At 39.5% G+C, this 22,762-nt stretch overlaps 1 protein-coding gene and 1 pseudogene across 1 annotated transcript in view; both read right to left on the reverse strand.

Annotated features, from left to right (window-relative positions):
* Window positions 1-22,762, reverse strand: part of RARS2 (arginyl-tRNA synthetase 2, mitochondrial) — a 121,414-nt gene that overhangs the window by 32,779 nt on the left and 65,873 nt on the right. The window contains 12 exon segments of the mRNA XM_089921838.1: window positions 202-273; window positions 742-805; window positions 2,178-2,252; window positions 3,187-3,282; window positions 3,734-3,843; window positions 3,928-3,995; window positions 4,595-4,719; window positions 5,221-5,297; window positions 6,838-6,898; window positions 10,600-10,695; window positions 14,242-14,348; window positions 15,380-15,538. Of these exon segments, the coding sequence (XP_089777964.1) occupies window positions 202-273; window positions 742-805; window positions 2,178-2,252; window positions 3,187-3,282; window positions 3,734-3,843; window positions 3,928-3,995; window positions 4,595-4,719; window positions 5,221-5,297; window positions 6,838-6,898; window positions 10,600-10,695; window positions 14,242-14,348; window positions 15,380-15,538 (1,110 nt within the window).
* On the reverse strand, window positions 10,724-14,235 carry LOC111163557 (Y-box-binding protein 1 pseudogene; annotated as a pseudogene).

The raw sequence follows: 22,762 nt of genomic DNA on the forward strand, positions 1-22,762 counted from the left end.
GAAACTCAGATGATTTTTTTAAAAGATAAAGATTTAATAAGTTGATAAATCACTTAATAAAATATGGACAATAAAATATAGATTCTGACATAGAATAATAGTTTCAGTTCTATTCTAAATAGCAAGGCATGTAAGAATAGATAACTAGAATTCATTTAGTATTTTAAAAGCAATTTTAATTAGAAATTACATCCTACATACAGGTGTTATTCCAAGAAGTGTCATTCCGTTGGCTAGGACTGAGCGGACAGCTCTGAAAAGATGAAGTCTGGCCTACAAAATAAATTCAAGAATGATTCAAGGTCAATTCAGTAACAGGCTAACTGTGAGTGAATAGATAAAATTCCTGTTAGAAGTAATTCTAACTTTCTTCTAATTTAATGTACAACAGTATCTCCAAGTGCCCTAGGGTTTCCTGTAGGCAAAAGGAAGACAAATTCCTAGGATTTGTTATAGTAAGACTGGTACCCAAGGGCCGTGGAGTGGGAGTAACAGTAACACCATAAAGTACAGCTTCAAATAAGGGGAGCTAATCATCCTGGTAGGAAAAGGTGTTTCATGGTCCAGTATGTTGGAAAGTAACAATGATTGTTACAGCCCAATTCTAATTTTTACCTTGAGTGTGTAAGTACACTTCTGTAGGTGAACAACAGGATGCTATTTTAAAAACACTGACAAGACTGACTCAGTAATAAGTCTGAGGATGCTAGAGATTACACAGCAAAACTCAACATAACATACCCCGGCCACTTCAGGAGGGCTGTTTTTTATGTGTAGTGTTTTGTGTGCCACCGCTGCAAGATGACTGAAACAGGAAGAGAATAATCATGATTAGGACCAGCTAATTTCCTGTGTAACATATAAGCTTGATATCTAATCTTACTCCCTCAACTTAGAGAAATCAAAGCCGAGAGCCACTAAAGGATATTTCCAAAGTTGGGAAGTTGAGGCTGAATTCACTGCTTTTCAATAACTGGCAAAGTGAAACACACTAAACTCCGGTTTTAGATTTTTGGTCCTGGTTCTACTAATACCAGGTGGTATTATGATTAGTTTCATTGTTCTTAAGATTTTGATTTCATTGTTAGTTTTATGAGTATAGGGGATTCTTTTCTAATAATTAGTTTTCTCTTATTTAGGCATCCCTCAAGATGAAATGTATAACACGGTCTGGCCTGTCTCCTTCTGTACTGGGAGGAGGTGGGGTAAGACTAGTTATCAATCCACTCTGCATACAGTGGCCACTCTTCTTTAAAATATTTTTTCTGTTTAGGTTATGGCAGCAAGAACAGTGCCAGAGAAATGATGCTTATGAAATTAGTTTCAATGATTAAGTGACATTTAATAAGACTTTCTGGCTTCTTCATCTCTATATGTCTAAGTGGAAATTAAAGGAAAAAAAATCTATAAATCTGGGGAAGAAAGGTAAAAAGCATATTAAAGGAAGAAGTCCCAATAAACCTTTGATTTCAGTAAGTCTTGAGTAAAAGCAAATACTTCCTTTCTTAAATAGCTTTATGAGAAGATACAACTGTTGCTATAAAACTCAACCTCTATTCAAACTTTCTAAAACAGCCACCGTGAAATTTCTATCCAAGTGTCATCTACTCGCTTTCCAATTCATTCTCTACCCTCCATCAGACTGACTTTTCTGTGCCTCTGCTTAAAACCTTTTCATGGACCCCACTGCCCTGAAAATAAGTCAGAACGCCTTAGTACAGAACACAGTTGTTCTCCCAGAAGTGCTTTTAATGGATCATGTTCTTGCTCAACTCTGGGCTTTTCCCTCCTTCTCTGCCACCTTGCTTCTCCTGACTGACATCTACTCCTCTCCTCTGAGAAGCCCTCTCTGAACCCTCAAGGCTGGGCTAAGTGCCCTAACATTGCCCCTCATGTCCAATCTATCCTAACACGTGCTGTACTGTGACCACCCATGATGTACCTATCGGTTCCCGTTCACTAGACTCCAGTGACCAGACCTTCAATCACTGCATGAATGAATGAATGAATAAACATTAACTGCTAATTTGCAAAGATGAAGCAAGAATTCCTGTAACTTAAAGCATAAAATTTTTTAGGCCAATGGATTTGTCTATAGGAGACCTTTAGATGAAAGAAAGGTCCTTTGTCATATCAAATGTCTTTTAATACCCCAAAATAGCAAGTTTATAACATACCTTAGAGTTAGAAGGTAACTGACAATATGCCTGGGTTGAAGGTCTTGGGCTGACCTATAAAGCACCTCATCGAACCTAAAAGAAAGATGACAGGAGTGGTTGGCAGGGGAAGGCTGGGCTCATATTACACTAAGCTAAGATCTACGATATAAGGTTGACTTGATATCATTAATGGTAGAAGATATATGAAAAAAGACCTTGTGTAAATTTGAAGGTAAAGGCACATCTTTCTTTCTTACAAGTTCCTTGATGGCAGGTACTTTCTAAATCACCTTGAGATCCCATAGGCCTAGCCCAAAGCAAGGACTCAAATCATGGCTGTTAAATGTACAAAGCCTCTAGCCATACTTAGGAACATAATCTAGCAAACAAGAGTCTACTCACTGCCAAGAAAACCAGGTTGGCTTATTTTTCCACACAAATTAGCCAAATGTTAGTAAACTCACCCCTCATCCCAGGAAAGAACCACTGACCACTGTGTGGCAATCAGAGAAATAGGCCTTGTTGTTAACCCTCCATATCCCTTCCAGATATTCGTCAGTCTCTCCTGACAAGTCTGGCTTCACCGATAATGCTCATGAGAGCTCAGAAGTATGATCTCTTGCCCAGTGTATTTGAAGCTGAACTGAAACCAAGAGGCAAATGAAGGGCTTATGGTCTCAGGGATGGTGCACAAAGGCAGGGATTTTCCTTCACTTATCACAGAGGGTGAGAAGATGATCATTTCTACACTAAAAGGTTATGCTTTTACCAGGCTTTACGTTCTCACACCATGACCTAAAGGATGTTAGACAGCTGGGCTAATTCAATGGTGATAATATTTTTTAAGCCCAAGGATTAGCCGTGAGCATGCCCTCTGTCTGCTCCCAAAGGGCAGGCAATCACTTTTTGGTCACACCTTTGGAAAAGCGCTGTCTAGAGTCACTGGCCTGTTGATTCCAGTGGTCAGCAAACTACAACAGTTATTTCATGGAGCAGAAGCAGACTTGATAATGTTAGGAAACTGTACCTGAGAAGATGCTGGAGAATGGAAACAGACTGTGGCTCTTGTAAGCAAGCAGTGTTGAAATCATTTAGATAACCACATCCAAAAGTCTCTTCCAAACTGTTATCACAAGTTTAAACAACAAAGGATTAAACAAGTCATCCTAGGACTCAGTTGCAAATGATGAACATCACCTCATAACTCACAGTCTTGCTTTCCTTAATACAGTCCTAGACTCGGAAGCTACCATCATTTGACCCGATGCCTCAGTTTTTCCTACATCTGTTTCTTCATCTGAAAACGGAGTATACTCTTTGGCAGGGTTATTCTGAGTACTAAATAACGTAATATATATAAAAGCATTTCGTTTCATAGGTGTGCAATACATAAATGTTTAAAAAACCCCACAAGACCCAAACATAATAAGAGGTCCACTGTACTTCAACTAGTTTTGAATGTGAGATGTCGGAGAAGCCCAGAAAACAGGGCCTTTGGTCTCGGAATCACTCCATCCAGACCCCACCCTGGGAAGGACAGAGCGGCCCAGTGTTTCCCTGCAGACCCTTCTCACCTGTGGAGGCGGGCGTGTGTGTACTGCAGGAAGACCCCCGTGTCCCCGCGACTCTGGAAAACACGATCCCAGCTGAACTGATAGTCAGATAACAGGAAACCTCTGAAGTCCTAAAATGACAGAGGAAGTTTTCAGCGCTGGGATTTGTCCCAGTACCAAATAAAAGGCTCTCCCGGGAAGCAGTCTTCACAGACCTGAATGATGAGGGCTGCGAGCCCCACCCTCTCTGCTGTCTCCTGGGGGTTCTCCAGCTCTCTGGTGGCTGAAATAGACAAAGGCAGCTACTTTAACCTTGCATGAAACTGTACAGAATCTGGGACTAAAGTGGAGATAAAACCTAACAAAACTATATGCTGACAGCATCAAGAATAAACAGGTGTACAGCAGGCAATTAACTGTCCTAATGTGGGCTGATTTAACTTTGATAATGATGTTTTCAAGCCTTTGTTACAAGGGAAGAAACACGAATTTATTTTTCTTACAAACATCCCTTGGAAGACATTAGATAGAGCTGGTACTTATTTTTCCAAAGGTGAAGATTAAACAAAGCCATAAGGACTTGGGACTTGCTTCTGATTATGGAACACAGGAACTTTGCACAAGCACTCCAACCGTGGAGTGACAGTGCTGAAGCTGCCCAGGAAAAGAGGCTCAGGGTGTATCAATTCCCATTACTAAACTGAATAACAGCCCAGCAGCAAGTCTAGAAATTCTGGCACCTCGAATTAGCAAAGCTATTTGTGCCAAGGTTTATGAAAGTTCAATGGAGGGATGGTCATAATAAATCACACTGCACAGAAGTCCAGCAAAACATAAAAGTGCACGTAAGTTATGTCTGTAACAACAAGAAAATGAATTCACTCTTAACAGAAGCCATGTTCTGTAGCATCCTCAATCGAATCTCATTTAGAACATCTTCCAGAAAAGTAACATCTCCTCTTCGAGTCTTCATTCCCTGCACTACCCCAAAGGGCACGTGCTGGCACCTAAAATGGAGAAGGCACTTAGTTCACTGAAAACTGAAAAGGAGCTGGTGATCAAAGAATATAACAATACGCTTATAGAGAACAGTCTTAACTTTAACTCTCATAGAGAGGTTTTAAAAAATTTACTAATTGAAATATGCTGTGATGTATGCCACAGAAGATGTTAAACACACAGCTTCATTTCATAATCACTAGCATATGATTAAATTACTAGTTGCCTTTATGGAAAAAAAGGAGATGGGAATTAAGAATTTTGAAAATCAAGCCACTGAGAGATGTCTAATAAAACCATTTATTAAATGTTTATAAGCTAGAAATTAATATAACCAGGACAAAAATTAGCACAAAGAACAAATCTGTTTTTTCACACTAACATCTTGAAACAAAGAAGTGAATTTTGAATGAAAATCTTTAACAATCTGCTACATTTTTGGACATGGCTGACCTAGCAAAACTTTAATCTTGAGCAGGCAATTAAGAGCCATGCAGACAGTACGGTACCTTTCTGCCCAGTCATATCCCATGATCTGCAGCATTTGGAACACCTGCTGAAAATGCTTTTTTTGCCCTTTATCTGTCTTGAGAAAAAAATTTATTTAAAATAAAAGAACACTGATAAGTTAATCTACAATAGGTTGGACATAAATCAAATTAAAATATTTGAGTTTTGACAGACTAGAGTCACTGTCAGTGGATATGTTTTAAATAAGCACACAAAGCAGATGCCACCAGAAGAAGGTCTAAGGTGAGTCCTCTAAAAGAGAAGGAAGTAAGAGCTGCAGCACTCCACTGAGCCAGGAGGGAACATGAAATTTAACCTTGTGAGTTTTCTATCTAAATTCCTCCTCTCTCAGCTGTTATGACCTTTAGCTCCAGGAAGGCCAAAGCTAAGCTCTAAAAATATATTTAATAGCAACTTTTTTTTTCCTTCGGGGAAAGGGAGGTTGCACACAGAAAGAAAGGAAGGGGAGACTAGAATATTACTCAGCATAAAAGGAACAAACTACTGACACATGCAATAGTTTGGGTGGATCTCAAGGGCATTCATTATGCTAAGTGAAAACAGCCAACCTCAAAATGTTACCTAATGTGGGACTTCCCTGGTGGCGCAGTGGTTAAGAATCCGCCTGCCAATGCAGGGGACACGGGTTCGAGCCCTGATCCGGGAAGATCCCACATGCTGCGGAGCAACTAAGCCCGTGCACCACAACTACTGAGCCTGTGCTCTAGAGCCCGCAAGCCACAACTACTGAGCCCATGTGCTACAACTACTGAAGCCCGTGCACCTAGAGCCCATGCTCTGCAATGAGAGAAGCCACTGCAATGAGAAGCCTGTGCATTGCAACGAAGAGTAGCCCCCACTCGCTGCAACTAGAGAAAGCCCGCGCGCAGCAACAAAAACCCAACACTGCCAAAAAAAAAAAAAGTTACCTAATGTGGTTACATTTATATAACATTCTCAAAGTGACAAAATGGTATGATGGAGAACAGAGCACTGGTTGCCAGTGGTTAGGGTTGGAGGAACGCGTGATTATTAAGTGGTTGCCATAAGAGAGGTTGTTTTGTGATGGAACAGTTTTGTATTCTGAATGTGGTGATGGTTACATGAATCTACATGTGATAAAATTTCATACCCCCCTCCACCATGCCCATACACAAGCATGTGTAAAAATTGGCGAAATTTAACTAAGGTCTCTACCAATGTTAGTTTCCTGGTATAGACAAAGTACCATGGTTATGTAAGATATTATCTTTGGAGAAGACTGAAGGCTACATGGAAACTCTACCATTCTGAAACTTCTGTGAGTTCTAAAGTATTTAAAATAGAAAGTTATTTTAAAGAAATGTATTACAGTGACATGCACATATTTGTTACACATAACCATTCATTTGGGTAATTTTTGTTTTTTTACTATGAAGTAATGTGAACTTTTTAATTTTTAAGTTTTTTTTTTTAAACATAGTGTTTGCCATCATACATACACTTAACATTGAATCCTTTCTATAGTTTGAGAAAATTATTTTTGCCTAGTTTTTCAACAAGGCATTCAATATCTATCTTTGCAGTTTTCATGAAGTAGGGATCATAACCTTTTGTTCTTTATTGTGATTACTTACCACATAAATCATTTTATCAAAATTATACTTGTCCATTCGATCTATAGCAGCTGCAAGATCTCTGAAAAAAAATGGCCATAGATTAAGAGTTACTAAGCAGATCTGGGTAATAATTTGTTTTACCTATTTAATAGTAATGAGGCTTTTCTCATTAAGAACTACTGTTATTCCAAGCCTCGGGTATAGTACCCATGCTTATATAATCCCAGTACCATACTTTGATACAAAATAGTAATAACAAAAACAGCTTTGGGAAAAGAATTATGAAAGTGCTGTGAAAAGATAAAAAATAAATAAAAGCTCTGGGACAAGTAGTAATAATAACTAAATAGCTCTAGGCAAGGTGTCTGTAGGTAAATGTTTTATGATTTGTTAATTAAGCCTCTACTGGAAAGAATTACTTTCCTGTCACTTTTCTGCAATATACTTTCTTAAAGAACATATTTAAAACATAGGTGATACAGTATCTTCTAGCTACTCTTCCAACGTCTTGGATCATTCGAAAGCAATACTTTCTAAAGCATGTAAAAAGACCATAAATTCCTTTGACAAAAATTCCACTTACCTCTTATCTCTGGTTAAGGACAAAATACCCAGTTTGCACACAGTACAAAATATTTAAAAACAAACCATAAACTATAAAATTTTAAGTGAAAAATTTTAGGTGAAAATTATTTAAATATTGAATTTTAAAATCAGAGCTAATTAACTTGTGGGGAATATGTTAATAACTATGTAGTATCTTTGTATGGTGACATATCATAACTAGACTCACCATGGTGATCATTTTGAATATATAGAAATACCAAATCACTATGTTGTGTAACAGGAACTAACGTAGTGTTGTAGGTCAATTATAATTCAAAATCAAATAAACTCATAGAAAAAGAGATAGGATTTGTAGAATCTCAGAGGCAAGGGACAGAGAGAGGGGGAATTGGATGAAGGTGGTCAAAAGGTACAAACTCCCAGTTATAAGATAAATAAGTACTAGGGATGTAAAGTACAAAATGATAAATAGAATTAACACTGCTGTATGTTATATATGAAAGTTAATGTTAAGAGAGTAAACCCTAAGAGTTCTCATCACAAGAAAAATTTTTTTCTATTTCTTTAGTTTTGTTATCTATATGAAACGATGGATGTTCACTAAACTTATTGTGATAATCATTTCGTGACGTACGTAAGTCAAATCATTATACACCTTACACAGTGCTGTATGCCAATTATATCTCAATAAAACTGCAAGAAAAAAAATTAAAGCTATTTTTGCTTAACAATACATGACACTGGGAGGATTTTGAGGATTTTTAAAGTTCCTAGATCTTTTGAAATCTTGGGGATCATCAAAATGTCACTGGTACCTACTTCGGGATCCAGATATAACAGAGCAAGCGCCCCCTGCATTGTAAGCGTGGAGTCTTAACTCCTGGACCGCCAGGGAAGTCCCCAGAGCATGCGTTCTGAATGGAGGCAAAAACTGTCTCGTGAGGGACAAAAAAATCTTACTCTATTTATGTATAAAGCACATATATGCATACAATACATACAGATACATCTGTGGTGTTAAAATTTCATGAGGATGGGCAAGTATAAAAAAATATGGCTAAAAAGGCTCCTGAGAAGGGTTATAATTAAAAAAAAGGTTGTAAAACACTGATATAGATTATCCCCAAAACAAAGTCACAAATATACACCCCATTATATTTTTTGATTTGAGCCAAGCACAAAACAAAGAAAAACTTTTTGATCCAAAGAAAAAGAGATGAATATAAGAAAAAGTCCTAGGTTGAGTTTGCAGAACCTGAATTTGAAAGCCAGAGAGGGCTTCCCTGGTGGTACAGTGGTTAAGAATCCACCTGCCAATGCAGGGGATACGGATTCGAGCCCTGGCCCGGGAAGATCCCACATGCCTCGGAGCAACTAAGCCCGTGCCCCACAACTACTGTGCCTGGCTCTAGAACCTGTGAGCCACAACTACTGAGCTCGTGTGCCACAACGACTGAACCCTGCGTGCCTCGAGCCCGTGCTCCGCAACAAGAGAAGCCACCGCAATGAGAAGCCCACACACCACAACGAAGAGTAGTGCTGGCTCGCTGCAACTAGAGAAAGCCCGCGCACAGCAATGAAGACCCAACACAGCCCCAAATAAACATAAAAAAAAAAAAAAAAAAAAAGCCAGAAGAAATGCCAGGTCATTTAGTTCAGGTCTCTCTTTTCACAAAGTAGGGAACCATGGCCCAGAGAGGTTAAGTGATGGTCATGGTCTCAGAACAAAAATGCAGGTCTCCAGCCTCACCCTGTGCTCTTGTCAGTATCCTCCTGCATTCTTCTTTGTCTGTTATAACAACTCCCTTAATTTACAACCACACACATAGCTGTATTCTATAAGGAACCCATTGAAAGGACAGAAACAAGTACAGTTAGAGCAAGGTGAAAAATCAAACATTTCAACAAGTGGCACAAAGATGATTCTCCCAAAGAAAAAAGGGAAGGTATAGGTATTAAGGAAAATAAACAGAAAAATCTGGACCTAATGATAGCCCCTCAAAAGACAGCAGATAAGGATAATTATAGAGTCTTTACGACATGGAGCCTCTATTCTGAGCAGACACATTTCTTTCTTTTTTTAAATTTGAGTATAGTCGACTTACGATATTGTGTTAGTTTCAGTGATTCAGTATTTTTGCAGATTATATTCCACTACAGTTTATTAAAAGATAATGAATTTAATTCCCTATTGCTTACATGAGTAAACACATTTCTTATAACCACTACTCAAAGGTTTATTTAATCTGTCCAGCAATAATTAGCTGGCACAAAAAAAATTTTCTACTGTATATTTTTTTGTATCTAAAAAAAGAAATGTACCTCTTAGATATACAGGGTCTTCTCATTTCCTAACTCCAATTGTATGGAATTGATAAAAAGAAATGCCAAAAAGTAACAGAAAATAAGAATGATTTTTCTAAGGGACAGTAAGAGAGGCAGATGGTTGTTTAAAGTTGTTTGGAAAAAAATGATGGTAGTTAACAACAACAACAAAATATCATTAACTATGCTACAAAAGTGGTTTGTGATCCAACATAAAATTCTAGCCCGGGAGACACTAGGACCTTTTGCTAGCAGTGCTTGAGTATGGCCGTGTGGCTTTTTTATGGTCCTGTCTTCTTCTTCCTATTAGCTTTGTCCCAGAAATAAGTGTGCTTGATAAACCCAGTTATTACTGATTAACAGAGGCTGCTCCTTTCCACAGGGGTTGGTCATGGAGACAAATGAAAATATATAAGTGGCATGGCCTACTTCTCGCTCGGTCTATTTTACCACAGTCTGAATGAGGACTGGTACTTATATGCACATAAGATGATCTTGACCGAGTGAGGATACCACTGAGCCAACATGAGCACCGTTTAGTATACATTTTCTGTCAATATGCAATTATAAAATATTTATAGTTGGCTAGGAGGTACTTCAGTTTTATAGTCTGTAGAACGATGTCTTCACCTGTGGAAATCCTAGGATGTTTAACTAACTGTAATCAGTTTTTCAGTTTCTTTTCCGATGATATTAAACCTTTCCAGAAACTATAAATGGCCATAAACAGAAATCCAATAAAAATATTTTGAGTGATGAGAACAAAAGATTTTAGAAATCAGGATTTGGTAACAGTTTTGAGAATAAAATGATTGTCTTAGCATTAATCCTAGAACAAAGAATGTGAAGTCATGCATTCTAATGATGAGGTTCACACAAGACACAAACCTGGTTGCATAGAGAGACGTCCCATCGCTTCGCATTACAGTACAAATCGAGGAGGGGTCACCACTTCCTGACAGATCCACTACAGCTGTGCCTTTTCTAGAAATGCAAAAAGGTAACTCTGAAACAACATAATGAATTAAAACCGTTAATAGTATAATATCTATAATATTATCTTTGGCAAACCAGAGCTATTTTTATTACTTAAGTAGCAAAAAAAAGTGGTGTAACCAACAATAAAGAATAAGAAGGAATCTGACCTTGAATCAATCTATTAAGAGTAGGTATTTTGTAATTAATATTTACTTATCATTTTAAATTCTGTACTCTGGATGAAGTAAAGTCTTTAACGTAACTAGTTGAAAAATGACGTTTCAACTTCAGTTTAACCATGAAACATCATGTTCTTCTAATCCAAGTTACTGTAACACTCAATATTGGGCTAATTTTTAACATGCAAGAAAGTACCCTTGAGTAATAAAACCACAGAATTTTGTTACTGTCTTTCCTGCCCGATCAAAAATTAGAATCTGTATATGGCGATCTAAAAATTGTCCTTAAGGACATTACTGAGGATGTCGTGAGCCACATTCTCCATATCTTTCTTATAAGGATGACGAGCTCTTTGTTACTATGAAAAATGGCACTTTTTAAAAAATTAATTTTTATTGGAATATGGCTGCTTTACAATGTTGTTAGCCTCCACTGCACAAAAGAATGAATCAGCCATACACATGCAGATATCCCCTCCCTTTTGGACTTCCCTCCCATTTAGGTTACCACAGTGCATTAGGTAGGAGTTCCCTGTGCTATACAGTACGTTCCCATCAGTTGTCTACTTTATACATAGCATCAATAATGTATATGTGTCAATCTCAGTCCCCCAATTCCTCCCTCCCCACCTCTTCCCACCTTGGTATCCATACATTTGTTCTCTATGTCTGTGTCTCTATTTATACTTTGCAAATAAGATCATCTATACCATTTTTCTAATTTCACATATATACATTATTATATATTTGCTTTTCTCTTTCTGACTTACTTCACTCTGTATGACACTCCCTAGGTCTGTCCACATCTCTACAAATGACCCCATTTCATTCCTTTTTATGGCTGAGTAATATTCCATTGTATATATGTACCATGTCTTCTTTATCCATTACTCTGTCTATGGACACTTAGGTTGCTTCCATGTCCTGGCTATTGTAAATAGTGCTGCTATGAACATTGGGGTGCAAGTGTTTTTTTTGCATTATGGTTTTCTCTGGGTATATGCCCAGTAGTGGGATTGCTGGATCATATGGTAGCTCTATTTTTAGTTTTTTAAGGAACCTCCATACTGTTTTCCATAGTGGCTGTATCAATTTACATTCCCACCAACAGTTCATGAGGGTTCCCCTTTCTCCACACCCTCTCCAACATTTATTGTTTGTAGATTTTTTGATGATGGTCATTCTGACCGGTGTCAGGTGATATGTCGTTGTACTTTCGATTTGCATTTCTCTAATAATTAGTGATGCTGAGAATCTTTTCATGTGTTTGCTGGCCATCTGGAAAAATGGCACTTCTAAGCAACTGGTTTGCTTCCGTGTTACACATGGCTGGGCTCCTATGAATGGTGCCATTTCTGTTTGGCTGACAGGAAGCTCAAAGCTAAATTAGAAATCTACCTTAAGCAAAGAAGCAGAATCCCAGTGTGTGTTACATGATGTACTAATATCATCCCTGACGTCCTATTATTTCTTCTGCCCTGCTTCTTGATTTCCTCATTTTACTCTTTCAAAAGCTTGGGGTTGTAGTATACCTTTTTTTTTTTTTTTTAACAATTATTTAAGACCTTTATTAACAGGTGCTTACAGTTTGTTGACTTTTTGAAAAAATCAAGTTGTAAACTTCTATTATAAATTAAAAATGAGGTTCTTAAAAATCTCAACTCGACCAGATATGAAACAATTTAAAATCCTTTAAAGGTGTATTGAGAAAATCCAGTTTTGTTTTTTTTTTAAAAAAACACGTTTGTCATTACCAAAAAGGGACGTCTTTAGGTAAAAATAATAAAAACCCCATGCTGCATAGATAATGCAGATAGCTCTAGTTATCTGGTAAGCACTTAAGGTCTTCATGTCCAATCTTTCATTAATTTCTTATTGCTGGAATTTCATATTTATTTCTTCTTGTTGCACGACTGAACCGGATGATGGTAGAGATGGTAAGCCGGCATTTACTCAGCCCCGCCCTGCTCAGCCTCGGGAGCGGACGCATTCTCAGCTGGTGGATCGGCTGCTTGTGTCTCTTTGCCATCTTTGGTTTAGGGTTTTCTGGGCGTCTGCGTCTGTAACTGAAGTTGCGGCGGTACCGACATTGAGGGGGCTGCCGACCTTGGGTCTCGTATCTCCTTGATTTTCCTTATCTTCTTCACTGCCGTCCTCTCTGCGCTGTCTTTGGCGAGGAGGGCCCCTGCAGAACGGTGGTCTATAACCCTGATACATATTCTGTCTCACTGGTCTATCTTGTTCTCCTGCACCCTGGTTGTCAGCACCCTCCATCACCTCTCCCTGCACAGGAGGGTGGAACGCTGTGGTTGACGCCCATAGGGTCTCTGCACGCAGTAAGGTGGGCGCCGGTAGGGCTGCTGCTGTCGGGCCCGGCCTTCGGGGGCACTCTCGGATCCCTCCGTCTTTTCCCCTCTCTCGCTGTCCCGGTAATACTGCTGGAGGTTGCATGGAGGCCCCCTGTGACGCGGAGAGCGGCTGTGATGGTTACGGGCTGGTGCATGTGTACCGCCTTGCGCTGGACCCCCCAGCGCCTGCAACGTCTGCTGCCCACACCCTCTTCTCCTTCAGCGACATGGAGCCCCGCAGTCTCTCCGTCTCCTACGCCACGAAGGCACTTCCCGGGTTCTTCTTTACGACAGTCCGGTGTACACCTTCATCTTCCTTGGTGTCGTTCCCGTTGCTGAAGCCATATACGTTTCTTACACGGAACCATTTTATGTTCCCAGAACCTTCGCTGCGATGACCTTCTTGTCCCCGGCGGCAGGCGCCGCCGATGCGAGGCTGCCGGGGCCGCCGCCTCCTGCGCCGCAGCCCGTCGTGCCGGGCTTGGTGTCGGCAGCGCTGAGGGCGGCTTCTGGGTCTCGGCCTCGCTGCTCACGGCTGCGGCTCCTCCTGGGCTGTGATGGCAACCAGGCCGGCGGCGGCGGTGAGGCTGCTCAGGGATCTCTGGGGGCTGCTCTCCGCTCCCGCTACCCATCGAACTCAGTATACCTGTTTTTATAAATTGCTTTAAATCCTTTTGGAACAGGATGGAATCTTTTTAAAAAGGCAGGGTTGAGTACAAAGCGTTCTATTTCCCTTTTCCAGTTATACCATTATCAGCTGGTGTGACCGTAGGCAGGCCACTTATACTTTCTGTGCTTGTTTCCTCACATGTAACAAGATAATATTCTTTCTCCCAAGCTTACCGGGATTTTGCTATGGCAGCAAGAGACAGCATGTGGGAAAGTACTCTGAAGAGCAAAAAGCACTGTAAAAAAATGCCAGGAAGGCTGCACACGACATTCTGCTCTCCTTACTGAGAGAAAATGTCAATACCAACTTCAAAGCAGAATGAATAACTTTCTGAAGAATAGTAACCTGGTCATACATTGTTTTCTGTAGAAGTCCTTTACTGTCCAGCAACTTTAAGACTTCTTGAGATTTTTCACGATAAAATGATTCTCCTGAATATTCATCAAAGTGTACTCCTAGACGCTAAAAGGATTTGGAAACAAAAGAAAAAAGTTACGAATGTGTCCTATTATCTTACCCTAAGACAAAATAGGATGTTCTACAGTCTGTCAGACAGATGGGGAAAATAAGAATGAAATCAAGTCACTCCGTGACTCAAACCTTCCTAACGGTTCCCCGCACGGTCAAGCCCTCACAGTGGTACTGTGCTCTCCAACGTGGGAGTTGCTGGACACATATGGCTATTCAAATTCAAATTAAGGAAACTTGAAGATTTACTTTCTCAGTTACGCTACTCACACTTCAAGTGCTCAACGGCCACATGTGGCTAGAGGCTACCATATTGGACAGCAGAGATCCAGAACGTTTCCACTGCAGCAGGAAGCTAGACTGGACAGCCCTGGAAAATGTCCTACATCCCACCCCACTCTCCAACCTCTCCAACCTCCTCTCTCACTTTTCTTCATCTTGCTTCCTTACTCCAGCCATGTGGGATCTTTGCTGAAACTCTCTTCAGACAGCACCCCTGATCACCCCCTCCCCTGCTTCACTTTTCTCCATACATCATCACCACCTAACAGACTGTATATATTCTTGTTGAATTTGCACTGCCTTGAATTTAATCTGCTGTATCCATGCTGGAGTGTAAAGTCCATGAGAAAAGAACTTATATCTCTTTTATTCACTGTTGTATTTCTCCCACCCCCAACATGTTCTTAGACAAACAAATTTATAGCCATCACATATATGCCTAAGGAAGCAAAAGAAGAAAAAATGATTAAGAAAAAGTGAAGGAATGATAGAAGAGAGAGAGAAAAGCCAAACTGAAATGAAGTATCAGGATGTCATTTCACATTCAGCCTGTGAAGTTCACAGGCTTTATTTTGTAGCTCTAACTTTCAGCCCAAAGAACAATATCTGAGTCCCAATTATCAACTCAGTGACAAATGACAAATCTGTTCTTAAAATATGAACTTCAGAAGCAATCCTCCTACCCAGGAGTACTCGTCAAGAGCAGCTCCACATGACAGGAGAGCAGGAGAGTGGGCAGGCACCTTGTAAATCCGAATGTACTCTTCTATGCTCAAGTCCCGAAATTTCTGCCAGAGTGCAAGTGCTTGCGTGTCGCCCAGTTCCAATCGCTGGAAGAACTCATGTGCTGATTTTGCTACATTTTTATCGTCTGCTGCTTCTTTATTAACTTGTACATAAACCTAAAGGCACAACAGTATATTACATGAAGTACACTACTAGTCACTGTTATCTCCAAAAAGGAAAAGAAGAAAACAAAACAATCGGGAGAATTCTCATTTAAAGGTTATACAAGTGCACTCGTCACAGAGTGTAACCTTTTTTTCTTTTCTTTTTTTTTGCCATGGACCCTTACCTTAGTGAGCCCTAATAACCCCTTCTCAAAATGCATAAAGTAAAATACATAGGATTATAAAGGAAATAATTACATTGAAATACAATTATTCAAATTTTAAAAAATATTTGTGATATAGTAACAGGAAAGTGCTAAATTTCTGACTGAGGTTACTGAAAATAATATGTACTTTTTTCTTCTCATCCAAGTTCACAGATCCTTAGGTTAAGAATGCCTGGTTAGGGACTTCCCTGGTGGCGCAGTGGTTAAGAATCCGCCTGCCAATGCAGGGGACACGGGTTCGAGCCCTGGTCTGGGAAGACCCCACATGCCATGGAGCAACTAAGCCCATGCACCACAACTACTAAGCCTGTCCGCTAGAGCCCATGAGCCACAACTACTGAGCCCACATGCCTAGAGCCCGTGCTCCCAACAAGAGAAACCACCGCGATGAGAAGCCCACGCACCCCATGAAGAGTAGCCCCTGCTCGCTGCAACTAGAGACAGCAACGACGACCCAACACAGCCAAAAATAAGTAAATAAATAAATTAAAAAAAAATAGGGACTTCCCTGGTGGTCCAGTGGTTAAGACTCTGCACTTCCAGTGTAGGGAGTGCAGGTTCGATCCCTGGTCTGGGAACTAAGATCTGACATGCCGCACACTGCAGCCAAAAAAAAGAATGCCTGGTTTAGACTAAGCTAGCATTATTCTTTAAAAAAAAAAAAAAAAAAAGTGAAATTATTGCTGCAACTTCTCTGAGAAAAGATTGAAGCTAGTAGAATGGTTCAATCTGGAAAAGAAAAGGCCACAGGGTGATTCAGCTGTTGTTTTAATGAAAAAAATTTTAAACTGTTCTCTAAATCTGCAAAGACCAGAAAAAACCAGGTGATTTAGGAAGAGCTTTGGGATAGTTAGCTTAATTATACTCCAACTTGGGCTCTTGAGAACTGTGTGGAGCGCTCACTTCCGGAGTGTTTTTGCACCATCTGTCCTGGCTCCCTTAGTTCTGCCCCAACCCAATGAGAGGAGTGCAGTTGGATGGCTTGTTAAGGGCTCTTCCAGTTCTAGGATTGAGTGTTCATAGAATCATTTTCCAGTCTCTAAAATGCAAGATTAATAAATGACATAAAAATATCAACACTACAGCTCAAGTAATATTGAAGTTATGCATTAGGGACTATAAAGATTTTACTTACAAGTTGTAACTCACTTCCAGGGTGAAACATGAACAATAAATTTACTATCCTCATATTTTTTTCCAGAAAGCTATTAAAATAGCATGAAATAAAAATTGGCAAATAAACTACCAAAAAATATGAGGCCTCTAAACTCTTACAGTAATATCATCAAAATATCATGGCAGCAGCATTTGGGTAGAAAAAGTGATTTTACTGCTGGAGAATACTTTAGGACAACCATAATGTGGCTTCTACCCACTAGATACTACCAACAAAAGGGACAGGGCATTAAACATCTATCTCAAGCTAAAAGTGTCTCACCTTGTATAGATGGCTCATGTTAATTATTGGAATGGCAGAAGTAAATAAATCAGTACTCCTAAATAAAGGTTAAAACTACCTAATCTTTTTTTTTCCTCTTTAAAGTTGTGCAGAAAAGAGTTAATGTAGCAGGCCTGGAAACTGTTATCCTTAAAATGTGTTGTTTGCAAGGTTAGCCCTTGGCTGGTATCTGGGAACTTGAATTTTGAGAATGTTCCCACCAAGCTAACCGATAAGAGTGGCTCACAGTGCCTAAACTGTTTATGCAAACAATATGGTTTATGCCAAACACCTGCTTTCCTTCTGGGAGCTTGGAATTTTACTACATGCTACACAGGGGGTGCCTACATATCAACCTCCAATCAAGGTTGATATGTAGGCATAGGTCAGACTTCCTGACCTTTGAATGACCTATCCATTGACAACTGCGTAATAGTCCAGTCTACAGGAGTAAAGATATACATGTGTCTATAAATGGCTTGTGATTCAAAGTTAATCTTTCCCCGCTTCGCCCATCTCTCTCTTCCCGTCTCTCTCCAGCTCTCTCTCACATACACGTGTGTGTACATTTGTGTATTCAATTTCTAATCAAATATACAAAAAATATCCTTATTTTCAGAAGAGGAAAGGTATTCGTTTTTTATTTTTTTATTATTATTTTTTTTTGCGGTACGCGGGCCTCTCACTGTTGTGGCCTCTCCTGTTGCGGAGCACAGGCTCCAGACGCGCAGGCTCAGCGGTCATGGCCCACGGGCCTAGCCGCTCCACGGCATGTGGGATCCTCCCGGACCAGGGCACGAACCCATGTCCCCTGAATCGGCAGGCGGACTCTCAACCATTGCGCCATCAGGGAAGCCCAGTAGTTTTTTTTTTAATCTAGGACCCTAAACTCAAACAGCCAAACATTTAGAAATCTAATAAGCGTTCAAAATATTGATAAGAATATTCTTAGAAAAAAACATCACCAGAATCTTTTCCCTTTCTTAAAATTTAAAATAGAAATAATTAAAACAAAACAAAAAGCCCTTCCTAATTCCTGAAAAACCCTGGCATTGCAGCAATTTTTAGTGATAAACCAAACATTACTGAAAATCAACTGATACTATCAAACAATAGAAGAGCTTTAATTAGCACTTAAGAATCTGCTTGTAAACGCACTATATAAAACTAATAGTTAACATTCACCAACGTTTTAGAAAAGAAATGCGTTTTCCTTCACAAAGTAAATTTTATACTCTGCATTTCTGACATTATAGACAGTTTTTAATCTACAGTTACCATGAACCCTCTACCCTTGGAAAGTATGCATTCTGAAGACAGCTCCCTTTTGGGGTTAGATCCAGACTCAAAGGGAATAAAAAGGAAATTTTAAATTTGGATATGATAAATAAGAGTGTGGCTGAAGAAAAGTGTTTTTGAGGATGGAAACACAATTTTTCTTTTTAGTTACTAGAATGCAAAAGCCAGCTGTATTTGTTAGCGAGTAAACTAAATGTCTGAGACTTCCTGAAATGAATATTAATCCTTCCTTTACACTAATTCTAGATGTAGTGATTGCCAAAAAACATATGACATTTTATTTCTAATTTAATTGATTAATTATAATCAGCTCTCAGGATGATCTGCCCAAATGTAAAGAAATAAGTGTGAAAAAGTAGCAGAAAATGCTCTCACTCCCTCTTAGTCTTATTAAATTTGATTCTAGAATACCATTAGCCACATAGGCACAGCTGAATTCCTTGGTGCAGGGCTCTAACCCCATCCCTGGTTATTTTTGTCTTTAAAACTGAGAGTAACTGCTAAGGATGGTTAGCATAACCTGGACACTAAAGACCCTTTTATCTGAATATTTATTTGTCCTCTATCTTAGAATGCATTTAATTTTGATCTCATTTTTAAGAGAATAACATGTATCAAATTCATGATTATAATTCAAACAAGCTCATTTTTAGTTTCATGTTTCATGTATTGATCGGAAATTTCTCTGGTTGAGACCAATTCCTGATGTTAAATGAAATATTAAAGAAATTCAAATTAATATAATTATAATTTAATACATCAATACATCAAAGAGTTAATAAAGTCAAAACTTCCTAGGTAAAAAAATAACTCATTTGAAGTAATTAATTACCAAATTTCGCATTAGTACATCATTAGCAGCATATAAACAGCATTTTACCATCCCTTCATCTTCTTTTAATGTTTGGAATCTCCTATTTTTATCCTCTGTACATACACGATAACATCCATATCTTACACCTTTATCCAAGGGTGATAATTACTAACTGGTAGATTACCACGCACTCGTGCCTAATACTTTCTTCATGCTGAAGAAAGTGTTTTTCATACATTTCAGTAGGGTGAGATAACGACTGAGCTCTTAACATGTATTCTGGCCTTGCTTGGTATTTCCATCCTTGCTCTAAGAACACTCAGAGGACAATGGGACACTGTAGTGCTGTCCCAGGGGAGTAGGGGTGAGGGAGAAAGGCACGTAGCTTTGTGGAAGATGGTCAAGAGCAATGGTGAAGCGGAGAAGCTGCAGGGAGAGAGGAAAGGAGAGCTGCCTAGACAGAGGAGGAGCTGAGGGAAACACTCCCGGGAACAGTAGAAGCTGAGCAGCCCCTCAGGTGCAGCAGGCCCTCAGAGGGCAATGGTTCACAGTGTCCCCACACAGGAAGGCTGGTCTCTGGGCCTGTGGAACTGGGCCACAGCAACACCTCCAGGTGAAGTCTGTTAAACAAGCAGAGGCTTGGGTACCGGGCCTGTGAGTCAAGACCAATGTGGACTGAAGCCAAGAAAAGGTCTCCATGGCCACCCTGGGACGCACATAAGAGCCTCTGTGTGACCTGGGAGGTGGGAAATCCCTAACATTGACTTAAGCTGAGTCCCACCGCTCTCAAAAGCGATGGCTGCGTTCCAATCTTGGTTTAGAATTTAAAAGCTATTTCTTGTAGGTAAGTGTTATAATGAGTAGAATCCACACCAAACATAAGTCATTTTTCCTGAAAAAAGTAAAGTGACCTAAACCAACAAATAACTTTTGAATTCAATTCTTTAAAAAATAAGAATTTTTAACTGCATAAATAATCCTATATATGTCTAGAATCAATTTAGTCTTGAATTACTTTGAGAAGTTGTTTTGATATTCGAAAGCCAGAAAACACATGGTCTCTTGACGAATAGACACTTCCTCCACATTTTAAAAAACGGAAGTAAACATTATCACTCATCAGGTTGGTTGCTTTGGTCCTGCCCTATTTTCTTTTCATTACTTTTTTTTTTGCTACTGATATAGGGAAACTCAGGGTGAAGTCTGTTATCTAATATTACCTAGTAATACATCATCTCTTTCTATGTCTTTTTTATTAAACGCCCATCACTGTGATTACCTCAAATCCTTTCCGAAAGGGGCAGGGTAAAAATAATGAAATACTATTGGGGTCATTTTGAAACTTTAAAAATGCCAGTGCTACGGTACAGGACTAATGCATATTTTATTGGCATGATATTTACCTCTTATGAGAGGCTGCTCATATTTCAGAGAAATTCTATAGTTCGCAAAGTCCAAATTAATATGCAACACCAATAAGTCAAGTTCTAAAACCTTCTAGGGCAAAAAAAACCCCAAAACAAAAAAGCAAAAGCAGAAAAAGTGGCTGGGTTATACATTCTTAAAGGCACAGTGTTATCAAGGTCCATTCAAGTAGTTTAAGTCTAGGAGGAACCCTGAGAAATTACTTTTAAAAATTATTAAGACAGGTATGAGTAAATGATGACTCCCATATGCCCATGATTTAGATTTAACACTTACTAACTTATCATAAGAAATTACTTTTAGATACAAGTGGAAAGCCTTTTTGGTAAGTATTCCAAAACTTACTACAAATGTTTTATTTGAATCAATAGTGTGAATTTTAAACAGCAAATATATTATTTAACTCATCGGCCGATTCAGGGGGGAGGAACTATTAAAAACCACTTCCCGTTTTGTGACAACAAATTAGAACAACTAAAGGAAAGGTTTCAAATGTTGGCTAACAAAAGTCCAAGGTCTATGCACAGCATGGCCAGATGTCCTGGGAAAAGAATGACTACAGGTGCAGAGAAACACCAGTAATAAAGCATAGCACAAACGTGAAAATGCAGCAAAGGAACGACTGTAGGTGTATTTTCATCACAGAAAAGAAATGCTAAAACTACCATATAATATCATTTCTAACCTGGCCAAGAAACCAGAACTGGGGGGATACTGATCATGGTGCAATTTAGAGGGATGTAGGCCACGAAATCTGCTCCTGGATGGCCGAAGCCAAATTCAAAACAAATACACCAGAAGGTTGAAACTGCCAAAACTAAACTACTAATTGTGCCCTTGGTACACCACTTCAAGGATGAAAGAAAGGAAAATGCTTTGTAAGTAATTACAACCAGTGGAAATGAATGGCTCAGAAAGGCATTCCATAATGCCAGTGGGGGGCGGTGCCGTGCAGTGCACAGAACACTCTGGAGCCAAACTGCCTGTGTTGGAACCTTGGGTCTGGCCCTTGGGTTCTTCATCAGTAAACTGCATAATAAAATAAGTTAGATTTTTGACCAATGATAAATAGGGTGTCCTATGATAGTTAGTTAGCCCTTCCTTGGAGCTATACAATAGGTTTCTTTATGCCACAACTTAAATGGAAGGGGCAAATTCATTCAAGCATTTACTGCAAGGCACGGTGTGTGAGGTTGCAGATAAAAGATCAGGAAGACAGGTCCTTCCCTCTCAAAGAGCTCCAAGTATAACTTGAGAAGTAAAAAAATGGGTTCGACCAAGGTTCAGGTTTTCTGTTTAGGAACAGGGTAAAATCATTTATTAATATTTGCTTAATGCTCCAAAAAAAAAAGGGAAAAAATTCCTCATTTATACTAAACGTTGTTGTTGAAAGTAATCTACAGTGATAGCTGTAATTTTAAAATGCACCTGGGTCTGCAAAAATTAGCACAAAGATAAAATAACCTAGAGGCTGGGGCTTCCCTGGTGGCGCAGTGGTTGAGAGTCCGCCTGCCGATGCAGGGGACGCGGGTTCGTGCCCCGGTCCGGGAGGATCCCACATGCCGCGGAGCGGCTGGGCCCATGAGCCATGGCCGCTGAGCCTGCACGTCTGGAGCCTCTGCTCCGCAACGGGAGAGGCCACAACAGTGAGAGGCCCGCGTACCGCAAAAAAATAAAAAATAAAAAAATAACCTAGAGGCTGCCACTTTAGGCTCTGCATTTTCTCCATCCTGCAAAGGAGGGAGGAAGACAGCAGAGAAGTACTCTAAATGGATTTCTATCTTCTATTACAAACAGCAAGGTGGGTGTATTTGACTTGCCCTCTTTTGTCTATAAATACTGCTCAACTATGAAGCTACTAGGCAAAAAAACACTGAATGAAAGCAACACCACTGTGCCTTGAGTTTCTAGTTATTCATAAAAGTACCCCCTGCCCTTGTTCCTTCCTTTTGTGTGTCCATCAATTAACAACCTCTAACAGAGATGTGTGATCTCCCACTTACAAGTCTCAAGAGGCAGGACACTGTATTAAA

Source organism: Delphinapterus leucas, chromosome 12 (genome assembly GCF_059928025.1).
Source record: "Delphinapterus leucas isolate spDelLeu-1000000601 "Yukka" chromosome 12, BTC_Dleu_Yukka2, whole genome shotgun sequence".
Classification (NCBI taxonomy): domain Eukaryota; kingdom Metazoa; phylum Chordata; class Mammalia; order Artiodactyla; family Monodontidae; genus Delphinapterus; species Delphinapterus leucas.